We start from the raw sequence: 12,239 nt of genomic DNA, 5'->3' as shown, positions 1-12,239 counted from the left end.
TGAAATTTTTTACTCCCACTGTTCGAGAACGGAGTACTGTTAAAAAATATAACTCAATACTCACTGCAGTGAGTGACAGAGAGCGCATTTTCTCGTCGACGAAAACTTTAGGTCACGGACAGACAGACGGACATGGCGAGCACAATAGTGTATTTTTTCCATAAATGAGAAAATGCGCTAAAAACTAATTCCTCGTTGAAGGAATGCCGCCAATAATACTATACACATCATTTATTAAATGAAATTGTTGATATTTCATCTTGGGACACAGTGTAGATGATGAACTCCTAGGTCGAGTTTAGCCAAATACCGCCCTGGAAACACATCAATAACTGTTCCGTTGCTCATGCTTTCGAAAAAAATTCTTCCCAGATCCATAATGTTCGAAAAAGATGCTGCAATGGTAGGGGAAGATGCTCACTTAACGTAATTCGTGCAGAGAGAGACCCTCTTTTAGGGCGGCCGTAATCCGTTGATTTTCATTTATGATGTGCGACACAACAGCTCTTTGGACGACATGGTCATGCAACTCTCATGTTCCTGGCAGGCTGAGGGTCTCGTTTGCTGTCACTGCAAAGCCTCGCTTGATGACATCGCACATAAAACTCTTGCCCGACGCCATACAAAACAAATGAGGCGTCTCAACGCTACATCAAGTATCGTCTGAACGCCTCACTTTGCTAATGACACCGCAGTGCCAATATGCAATTTCCAATGTGATTAAAATCATTTTTATTATTTAGACAATCATGAATTTGGGATTGAGATCATTTCATGAAGGCTAAGTTAGGATAAAGTATTTTCAGGTTCCTATGGAAATATGGTCCCGGTTACTATGCGGTATTATTCAATAGAAATAAAAAGACTACATGAAAATTTGATTCGTTGGAATGTGGCGGTTCTTATAAGAAACGTGTAATTGTTCTACATTAGCAAGAAATGATAATGAAAAAATTATATTCTTTTGGGGCTAAATCCATTAGAAGAACAGGTGCTTAAATGGCGTCGTCATCGAATTGTGACATTTTTTAGCTCTAGTATAGTTGCCTCCATTCCAGGAATTCTCAGGCGCCATAGAACGTTCCGGTACATCAGGCATTTTAATTCATTAAGTGACACGACGAGATAATTTTCTCGTCTATCTTGTGTTCATTTGTCGCTGCCAAAGAAAACATGCCCGCGTCTACCGTGGACGGCGCTGGAGGAGCGACCAGAAAAATGATCCCTGCTCGTTTTTGCGACTCACGCGCAAGAAACTAATGTCAAGCAGAGGAAAAATGAGCTAACTTCTGAGCTGCCATAAAGATTACTTCAGCTGCTTTGCCTTTGTGGGCAATGAAAGTATGCATGATATGACAGCAAAAATATGCATGCGTTTTCCTAGTATACAGAAGATATATGCATGGTAAGCATGCATTTTTATTTCCAACTACTAGGAATAGTTTTCAAGAGAGTATTTAGTACTGCAATACAATTTGAAAGGCTTCTAATTATTATTACTATTATTATGACGTTTTACAGAAACCGTTTAGTGTACATTTGGCAATTTTAGGCAATTTATTAACCAGTAAATTAAATAGTTTGATTTTTTCGATAATATTGGCGGCCAGCGATTTCCTATTCGTTATCAATAATTTTTTATTGATTATTATTCATCATTCATCCATTTATTGTAACAATAACATTCACACTAGCTTTTGAATTCGAATTCTGAATGTATGACCGCAACGCAGTTTTGAATTTTTTGCAGTCAGCCTGAATTTTCGTGCTGTCAGCCCAGTTGTCGTGCTGTCAGCCCAGTTGTCGTGCTGTCAGCCCAGTTGTCGTGCTGTCAGTCGCAGCGGAGGAGCTGTCAGATAAAACCCTGCTTACTGACGTTTTCTCGAGCCATTCTCAATAAGATCCTTGCCTACTGTTCATCGTAAACGCACAAAAGTCTTCGCATTTTTAAATTTCAGTACTTTTTTCTGCAGACTGCTTATTCCATGAAGTACTGGCCATTTTATTTGTATAATTAATAACATACAAAACACAGTCGATTAAAAAAATGTATCATTGGAGCAACAGATTCATTTGGGAACGAAAGCCGAGAAAATTCAAAGCTGACTCCTTCCGCAATTGCAAATCTGAAACAATATCACAATAGAATTAATTCAAAGTTTAATTTGTGTTGGTTGCCAAATTTGCTAAAATTATGAGGCGTCGTTTTCCTAAGTTCTGAAATACCAAACATGTTGATTCGAAACTATTCAATCACCTTCATTAAGACGTGGCCGCAGGTTACAGTTATTATTATCTATTTGTTCTCATAGATACACTGGATACTGGTCCATGCAGCCCCCTTGCCTAAATAGGGTGTAACATCTGAAATGCATCTGTTTTTATGTAACATCTGTAATGCATGTTGAGGTTCAAATGATACATTCAGATGTTGCAGGTTGATTTTCTCTCAGCCTCCTTAATTCTGTCAACTTCTGCAGGTGCGGATAATAAATAACTAAATACAATCTTGGAGAAGGTTTAAATTATCACCCGTATATAATTGCACAAAAAACGAGTCCTTGATATTTTATGGTTCTGATAAAAAGTATATTTCTTCATATGGTTGATCTCACGTGCCGACGACACTCAGACGAACCTTGTCCATGTGATGAAATTGAATTTCAGCTCATGACTTCATTTAACATCAAGTTCAGTACTTGCCTACAAACTCTTCAAAAACAAACTCATTTAGAGTCCTGAAAACTTTTCGAAAGGCTTGCTAACTAAAAAATTCCACAAGAAATTAGGTTACGGCAACAAGCTAAGAACCAAAAAAATTGGCTACTCAGGATTTTTTCTATTGCAAACACACTTTTTATTCCTTTGAAGAACAAAATGAATTCATTTTTTATTACTCGCCATAATTAACTGCGGATGGAATGCTCATCAAGGAAAAACTCAAATTAACATAGACTAATAACGTGCAACCCCTGCAATAAAGTCACTGAGCCAAGAAATTGTCTCCATTTTTTTCCAAGCGCCCGCCTCATTATTCAAATATGTTAAGCGTCAAACGACGGCGTCGATAGAACATCCAATAAAAATAGTTATCGAAAAATCCCGTGATTTAAGTTATGCATTGTTTAATGGAGAAGTGCATTCTTCACACGGTAAAATCTAATATGTATGGAAAGTTTTATTATTATTTACAAAGAATTAAGTGCAAGAAATAGTATAAAACTAGTCAGATTCATCGCTTTTGTGACGAAAATATGTAATTTCAGTTTAAATTTTCAGCATTTCAACTTTGGAATGAATTGATGAATATATTTTTATTTTTGTTGGTACTTTCTTCTGAAGAATATCAATATACCGTCATCCCATAAATAAATTGATTAAAATCTTTGCACATTACAATTGTTTGATAAATGTCTTAATGTGAAAACTGTTGTAGACCAAAATATTTTGTGAATTTCACAATTTTCTTATCCTATAAGTCAATAAGTTGCAATGGCTGGATGTTCACTTACAAAATATACATGCGATCAGCTCAGGCTACATCTTCATACAAATAGACTAAATTCAGACAGGAATTAATGTATCAATTAGTAATTTGGTTATTTATGCTGCATTCAATTATCCGTCAAAATGCATTCAATTATCCGTCGTACAGTGAACACAGTCGAATACCGTAGTATGGAAGAGGAATTCAATTATTAAATGAGAAATTTGGCCCGAGGCTTAACTAATAGATGTGTGGAAAACGTTTCCGATAAATTGCAGCACTCCAGTGAAAATTCAAATAATGGAAACATTCAATATAGAAGAAATCATTTCCATAAATGCTAACTGCAAATCATAGCTAAATTTGTTGTCATTCCAGATAATTGTGTTATGAGTAAATCACAGAACTAAAACTAGTAGTTGAGAAATCCAGCACACGTTAAGAATGATATGGTTACCCATAATGACATTTTCTGGGATCAGAAATGAGAAAATTGAGCGTTCAGGTATGACCTCATCAATCTAGGGGACAAAAAAATACTCCACTCAAAGAAATTCGTGTAATTCAAATTAGTATGTTTTTCACCATTTATGAATCATACAATACGCTAGAGTGAAAGATAGAATTTTCGTCAGAATTTGTATTGTATCTCACCGTTTTAGTATTGAGGCTAGAAACAAAAAAAAAAAAATTGCTATAAAATAAAAATTGCCTCTAGAGAATTTTTTGGTTGAATAATTTACTGGGGACAATAAGTTTCAGCCCCGTTGCCGATTTTCACTTATAGAGAAAATGCCTGAACATATACATTGGAAATAGAATGTTATTCCAGATGTCTGTTTGACACACACCAAGGTCCGTTTATTTTCTTCAGTTGCGATGAATAACGATTTGAATAGTAAAATGTCAAAGATCAGATTAAGTAACGTACAAATATTAAATCTGAGAATTGACAATCCGAAAGGCTGACGAATGTCACATTTTAATGTATAGTGATTACGGTACGACTTCAAGAACCGCGTTTTGTTGAGTAACATCTAAGCGCAGAAAGTTTGGTTATTTGATGAACCACTCGTATTAAAGCATCTTAGATTCTTAAAGATGTTAGAAACTGACTGGAATCAACGATGTACCAACTGAAAAATAATTATTGATTATGACTTTAAAACCAAAACGCAACATTGAATGCTTAAAACATTTCATTTACTTTCCGACATTTACCATTTACGGGAATTCATTTACTTTCCGACAACACTCACTTTGAATGATGACTTTTGTAAATTATTAGGAAACGTTATACATCCGCGACCTGATATTCGTCCAAAATGTGTTGTACCGCTGCACCACAGTGGCTCTGAAATGAAATACAATGAATAGCGTGCTTTTATACTAGATATACACTCAAAAAAATGCAACTCAGTACTCACTGCAGTGAGTGACAGGGAGCGTATTTTCTCGTCGACGAAAACTTGAGGTCACGGACGGACGGACGGACAGACAGATAGAAAGACAGGCGGACGGACAGACAGACAGACGGACGGACGGACAGACGGACCATTTTTTCTATAAATGAGAAAATGCGCTGAAAAACGAGCAGGTCGTATTGTGACAAACATTTGCTCGTAGCTCTGATTTGACATTTTTTAATAAATCTGGGTGAAGATGACCCACACAATGAATCGTTATTTGAATTAAAATGAATCACTATTTGGACAAAAACGCATCGCTAATTGTACAAAGTCTCACTCATTTCTTTGAGTGTGGAATTTATTACTTTATTTATTAGCGAATTAATTTATTAGCGAGATGACAGGAAAAGTTAAACCAAATAATTTAAAATTGTTCAGAATGTTCCAGGCACTCGAGCTAAATGCGAATCAGGCTATAATTAACAATAATTATCTAAAGGATGTTTACGTCAAGCTCTGGTATTTTGCACGACTCACTGAAATATCACAGCTCCGCGATGCTGAAGAGGGACCCACGTCATCGAAACTTGACGCTTATCCTCGGGACTTTTGTGCGACACTGAATTCTGTAGGACCAAAAATTACCCTGAATTAATTCTGTATTCGTACCTGAAATATGTAATTGAACAGGAAACCGATTATTCTAATGAACAATTAGAACACCAAGAAACAAGTCAAAACAAATTGAGCAACGAATATCTTATTTGAATATACTTTAACAAGTAATTTGATAGAGGCTCTAGCAAGCGAACAATCCGTTTCTTAACCCATTTGTATACACTTTAACAAGTAATATGATAGAGGCTATCGGAACTGCGTAACCCGCATCTTAATCCGTATACTTACACCCTCTTCGTCACAGCGCAGAATTTGCCCACCGCCTTGCACGCTCAAGAACTCGCCGACCCTCTGGTCGTCTTTGTCGCGGGCCTGCAGGAAGAAGCCCCGAAATGTTTCCGCCTCCGACATAAGCGTCACTGCCGAACAAGAGGCGCGTTTGGGAATTGTGGTTGAAAATTTAGTGTCAGCCCTGCGAAATTGAAAATATCGAAAATATATACCGTATATATATACCGATATACCGTGTATATTGAAGCATGTAATCATGATTTAAAAAAAAAGTTGTAATGGGCCGCAAGGCTACGTGTGACTCTGCAGTCATCCTTCCGGTGTGCTGTCAAGTATGAAGTAGGTTTACTCCCATAATAAAGAGGTATTGTAACGGTTCAGGAGTAATTTTAATTATCAAGTATTTGTAGCAAGGCAGGGTGACCCAATGGTTAAATTTTAGAGTACCGCGACTGGAACAGCGAGTTGCGGGCTCGATCCCAACTTCTGTGAGAGTTGCGGTCTAATAGAGCGAGGTGGTCGGGCGGTCAAGAACCGGCGACAGACGGTAATTATCAACGCTGACACTGTAGTATAATAAAAATATAAGTCAGTCACGCTGGGTTTGTTTACCTCTGATGGTGCTATTATCTTCCTTGCTGGCGTGGATGATGAACGGCGATGGGCTGCGCTGCGGTCCGAGGGTTAAATGAAGAGGATACATGCTGTCGCATGCAAGACTTACGCTACCGCTGCTAAACCCTAAGCTTTCGCCCACAAAAAACGCGACAGCTAGAAACACGCACGCAAGCAACGAGGCGTGTACACGAGGCATTTTTTCAATGATTAAGTATCCTTTAATTATCTACCCAAATTTAATCAAAGTCCCAGCCTATACAAATTTAATTGGTCAAAGAAAGCGTCACAGGATCCACAGTGACCATCAGACGTAACTAATAGATATTACCTGGAAGCCTTGCTATTTTATTTCACGTCTCTTTTATATTTTCTAGTAACGTATACTCCTATATGAACAAATAAATTAATCAAAAATCAAAATAAATATTGCAGATCAGCAAATTTGCGTACAGAAAAGAGTTGCCTCGGACAGCGCTACTGTTGAGTGCAAGGTCTGCATCCACACTGAAGGCTGGAACCCGTTTGTCAGCTCTCTATCCAGTTTGTTTGGTAAACAATAGAATAAAAATTCCCTAATATATACGCAGTGCTTGGGAAACAAACCTGGCCTAGAATGGAACTGTAAATCAAGTGACTTTCTACCCCGGATAAGGTTAGAGGCAGTAAGAGAAATCGTTCTAATGTCTTAAGACGAGGTGTAGAAAGTAAGCGTATCGATGTGGTGCGAATACAAATTATTGGATAATATTCTGCTTGAAGCATCCTAATGAGCCTTAACGAGATTCTTCACTTTATCAACTCGTTAACTGGCTTGTTTCGGGAAACACACAAAAAATTTTAGTATCAAATAATAAAATCAAATAATAATTGTACAATATTTAATTTAATATTATTGTACAATTGTTAATTTAATTTAATTTAATTTGAATTTACAATTTAGTTGATTTTACAATTATAATTGTATAATCATATATAATTGTAAATTTGTAGGTTACAGTGCAAAAATTAGATTTTCATTTTTTCGCACTTTTTAAAATTTAATAAGGAAATACCGACATTATAAATTTTTGCCGAACAACGCAATTAAAAAAAATTAAATCGTGGACTTTGTCTGGAAAAAAATAACCGTGCAACCCACACGGGTGGGTCTTGCTGAACTTGCCGGTTTAATAAAAGTGAAATTAAACGCTAAAAATTTTAAAATCCCTCGTAGTCTAGGTTTTAATTTATCTCGTCGATTTAAAAATCTTGAACATTAAATCAACCATCAGTGTAACCGTTGGAATGTTTAAGTAATCAGTACCAAATCTCCACGTCGTTTGTCAAAAATCTTAAACGCTAAATCAACCATCAGTGTAACAATTGGAATGTTTATATCAGTGTAACCATTGGAATGTTTAAGTAATCAGTACCAAATCTCCACGTCGTTTGTCAAAAATCTTAAACGCTAAATCAACCATCAGTGTAACCGTTGGAATGTTTAAGTATTCAGTACCAAATCTCCATGTCGTATGTCAAAGGTTAAACTCTATTGCCCCGACGCCTCGTGCAGATCTCACCACTGCACTGCATTGAGGCCGCGGACTTGAAAGAAAACTCGTTGACCTGGTGACATCCTGCGCAGTTCAAAGTGAAAACAGGGACAATTTCCTATGAATTTCTTCGGTCAGTTTGCCTTATTGCTTGGCAGCGTTTTCTGGGATTGGTTTGCTAGCGTCACACTAGGCGAGTCAGTCGAAGAATTTACTTTTCTTCGGGATCTCTGTCGGCTATGGTAAACGATTTTTCATTTAAGTAAACATTTTATCAAAATTTCGTTTAGTGAATTCTAAATAATCCGTAGAATTATTTCTACCAACCCTGTAAATACGACAATTGTCTGAATTTTGTCATAATAATGATTTTATTTTAGATATCATACGACGTTATACAGTTATGATCAACTTATCATTATAGGTGCAATTTTAATTTTAAAAAATTTTGAAAAATCCCTGAAATTTGTATAATTTTCTAAAAATTCTAGCTATTAGAAGAAAAGGTTTCAGGAACTCCTACTGCTAAACATGAAATAATATAGGAATACCTCATCACATTCGAGGATGCATAAACAACACACACAAAACTTCATGCCAGAACTCTATTTGTCACGTGGTTCACTCACCTAATTGGGAGTCAGGTAGGAGCAAGCCATGCAGCTTTCTCACTGCTAATGTTGCACCTAAATTGCATGGGTTCTTTCATATTTAATCCCGACTCACTTAGAGAGCCCGACCTTGTCTGACTCTTTATTTACTAGCAGATCTCTAACGACGTTCCTGAGTACAGCAAATAGGAAATAATAGCATGTTAACTACACTAGTACAGATAACGACACTTCCGTCCCAAGTCACTGAGTACTTACTATTGGAAATATAAACTGGATTTTATATTTTCTTCCCCATTTTATTCTGCAAGAAGTAAATCTTTGGTTGCATAAAATTTATATGCAAAGCATTGTTAACAAGAATATTGGCATCAAAGAAGTTGCTTTGCAATTGCTCGACTAAAAAAAAATCATTTCCATTTCACGCTAATTTAAAGTAAGAAGTTTTTCTGATATGAACCAACTGCGTACCGCCTTATTTTCATTCCATCTCTATAAACAAATTTATTTGCGGAAGTGACATCTTATTTCTCCAGAATTTGCTTCCTTGTGGCGGTCATTAATAAATAAATTACAACTTGGCTCGACGGAGGAAGCACGAGGTTATTATGATTAAAAAATGAAGGAAAATAACGAATTTAACTAATAACAACGTAATTGCTATCCTGAGGTTAAATGTAGCGATTATGGAGACTTGTTTTCCTACACAGCTAATATAATGCATTTAAATCAGATGCAACGACATCTACATGGTAAAAGGAGGTAGATTTTGCACCTTCATCGTCATAGCATTGGTTACAAAACATGGAAGAAATGACAGTGTGATATTTTTTGGAATACTACTTCAAATTATGAATAAGCTTAAGTGATTTAAGATATGTGACTTGATGTTCTTAATGTTGCAAAGCAGACTCACCACTTGATACTGACGCTTCATTTCAAAGTTTTTCTTTAAAAACCAGTTGAAGTAGGTCTTCACTGGAAGTATCTGCACGGAGTATCTGCACAGAATTTTACTTGGTTTGACAAAAATTTTACTTGGTTTGTCGATGAGAAACAGTCCACATAAAAATGATGTAGCAAATAGAGCCGGGCTGCATCTGGAGGAGGTTCAGATTGAATAATCGATGCAAGTCTCGGCGTTGACGGGAGATTGATGACCTCGAAAGGTAAATGTTGAAACGTGGAGGCTGCATTGAAGCGCTCGAAAATTTGGAACTCTCCTTTCGACATCGCGTCACCTGTATTCTGCAAAGTTAACTTCTAATCAGTCGCTATATTCGCTTCTTAAAAAAGCCATCATTAAGAATTGGCGGAGTAAAATTGATTATACAAATTTAATGCATATGCCTATACGTTTACAACGAAGGACGAAGTGAATCGATTAATTTCAATGCTCGGTTTCAATGTAATATGTGTCTACCCATTCTTCCAAATAAGTTATGACAATTATAGTTCCAATTTTGATTCACTATATGCCGTTAGTTGTGTGGAAACAAATCAAAATTTGAACTGTTAAAATCATTGGGTGACTTTTAAAACGAGATGCACACGTTTCCCTGCAGCCTTAATTTACATGTTTTAATCAGCAAACGACTCGAATCAGCAATTTGCGCTCTCGAATAATATTTTCGACGCACGTCTTCTTTTAAAATATCCCAACCTCATTATTCTTACATGTGAGAAGAACCTAAAATGCTTCCTCAGGCCTCGGCTTGGATGAACAAACTGTGATATCTGAAGTCATTTCCGGCAGCTGCCCAAGACATCGAGTAAAAATTCTAGGAGCCAACCTTTAACATCAAAAGAGCTGAATCGCTTTTCTTGAACAAGAAGAATACAAGGCTGGCGATGTAGTAAACAACCGCGCCAAATATGGTTTGATCTGCTCCCTTTAAAATCTATCATGACGCGCATCGAAACATTCCAACCGCTGCACGTACTAAATTATAGTTAAATTAGGAGCCACCACGGAGCTGAGTTACAGTAACATGTCATCATCATGGCCCCCACAAATCAAGCAGTAGCGCACTTAATGCAGGTTAATATAACTAATTGCACAACATTATACATGAACAGCGTCATAAATTCAGCAAAAGGGTGGAAGGCAGCACCTCGTTGAGACTTGACGGAGCTGTGGTGCAGGGAAGAAATTATTGTGATCACTTTGACTGAGTAGCTAACCGATTGAATATTGTAAGACCACAATCTGAAAAACAATTTCAAACGTAAAATAATGAGAAACTTTAACAAAATTTCTTCCGAAGCATCAATTTCGAAAGATGCTCATTTACTTGGAAGGCTAGTTCAATACACATTTATGTCGAATTAAAAATAATAAAAACTGCTAAATAAGTCAAGTAACAGCATTTTAATGTAGTAATTCTGTGTGTTGAAGCCTCTCAAAAGAAAAGCCCTAGAAGCGAAAACAAACTTCGAAATAAATCTCTAAAATGTAAATTAGATTTTCCACAGCCCTGACACAGTCTAACACATTATTACAGCGTTAAATGTGCAATGTTCATGCCTGTTTACTTCCACGAACCACTGCAAAATTCATTCAAATTTGAAACTCTGACATATCACGGCTTCTACTCTCTCAAATAAGCTGGAGTTTAAATTGAGAAGAAATTTTCTAGCAGTAAACACCAATTATACCGTAACATTAGGGTTGCTATTTCTGACGATTCAAATTGCATGGCCATAGGTTATATTTTTCAGGAATAGATTTTAGAAAAATGTATCAATTAAAATTACCGTCTGCCTGTGTAAATAACTCTGTAATTCTCAAGATTTTCCCTGAAATTATTTCACAAACAATCTATCATCCAACCTACAAATTATTCAGAAATAATGAGAGCTCAGGTGAGCTGTAGAAATATCACCTCAATTACAATTGTCTGACAACAAGCCGGACGTAACAGAAGCTCTCGTGTGATGTGCGGAGCTGGTCCCAAATTACGCTCGCAAATTACGATGCGCCAAGAATGTTCTCAAAAATATGAGACAACGCGGCTGAATATTCATTCAAAGAGACATGCGAGATTCGATTGCAAGAGATTACTCGCCAAATTTGAAGGGTGCTTTTTGATATATCCTCTTTTTTAAATGATGAGATTTCGGAATACGTTGAAGGTTATGAAAGATGCATGTTCATAGTAAATTGTTAATTCCGCAGAATGAAACAATGAAATAATTGACCCATTTTGGTAAGTTCCAAAAATCAATTTTCACCGACAGAAACGTTTTACTTACTTTTTTTCTTATAATAAAGTTGCATACCTTAAAATACCAAAACCATTTAGTACTAGTGCTCCCCGTTATTCACTAAGAACATCCTCTGGAAGCTCAATGTTTTATTCCGGCCATCAAACTCATTATTTCAACCCCTTAGAGTCTGGTGAGCCTGATCTTGGCTGCTAAAGGTCGCCTCAGGAAACACTTTAAGGACTTTTAAGCTGGGCTGTTTGTGATGCGATGAGCCCATAGCTGGCCACGAGCTATTGCATCGCCCAGTGTAACTGGCAGCAAGCGCCACTTAGAATTAATATGATGACCGCAGCTAGCTGCTCTCTATGCTAATGCTGCAGATGCAGGTTTTGGTGAAGCGATCCACGTAGCTAATGCACCGAACACCGCAGCATTGTCTTGCCTCACTACCCCTAGAGATAAA

The 12,239-nt window shown here is 36.8% G+C and overlaps 1 protein-coding gene across 2 annotated transcripts; it reads right to left on the bottom strand.

Annotated features, from left to right (window-relative positions):
* Window positions 1-1,524: 1,524 nt before the first annotated feature.
* LOC108672112 (putative defense protein) lies at window positions 1,525-6,796 on the bottom strand. 2 transcript variants are annotated; one of them, XM_047885027.1, is made up of 5 exons: window positions 6,418-6,796; window positions 5,803-5,933; window positions 5,434-5,522; window positions 4,747-4,841; window positions 1,525-1,849 (listed from the first exon to the last, which is right to left on the bottom strand). In XM_047885027.1, the coding sequence occupies exons 1-4, from the start codon at window positions 6,617-6,619 to the stop codon at window positions 4,772-4,774; spliced, it is 492 nt and encodes a 163-aa protein (XP_047740983.1). In that variant the 5' UTR covers window positions 6,620-6,796; the 3' UTR covers window positions 1,525-1,849; window positions 4,747-4,771. The 2 variants fall into 2 exon arrangements, with proteins under 2 accessions (XP_047740983.1, XP_018015226.1); XM_018159737.2 differs by lacking the exon at window positions 1,525-1,849 and having other exon boundaries at window positions 2,977-4,841.
* Between the last annotated feature and the right edge of the window lie 5,443 nt (window positions 6,797-12,239).

This window comes from Hyalella azteca, unplaced genomic scaffold (genome assembly GCF_000764305.2).
Source record: "Hyalella azteca isolate HAZT.00-mixed unplaced genomic scaffold, Hazt_2.0.2 contig16727, whole genome shotgun sequence".
NCBI lineage: Eukaryota > Metazoa > Arthropoda > Malacostraca > Amphipoda > Hyalellidae > Hyalella > Hyalella azteca.
The sequence above is the reverse complement of the archived record's forward strand: the minus strand, read 5'-3'. Positions and strand labels throughout refer to the sequence as shown.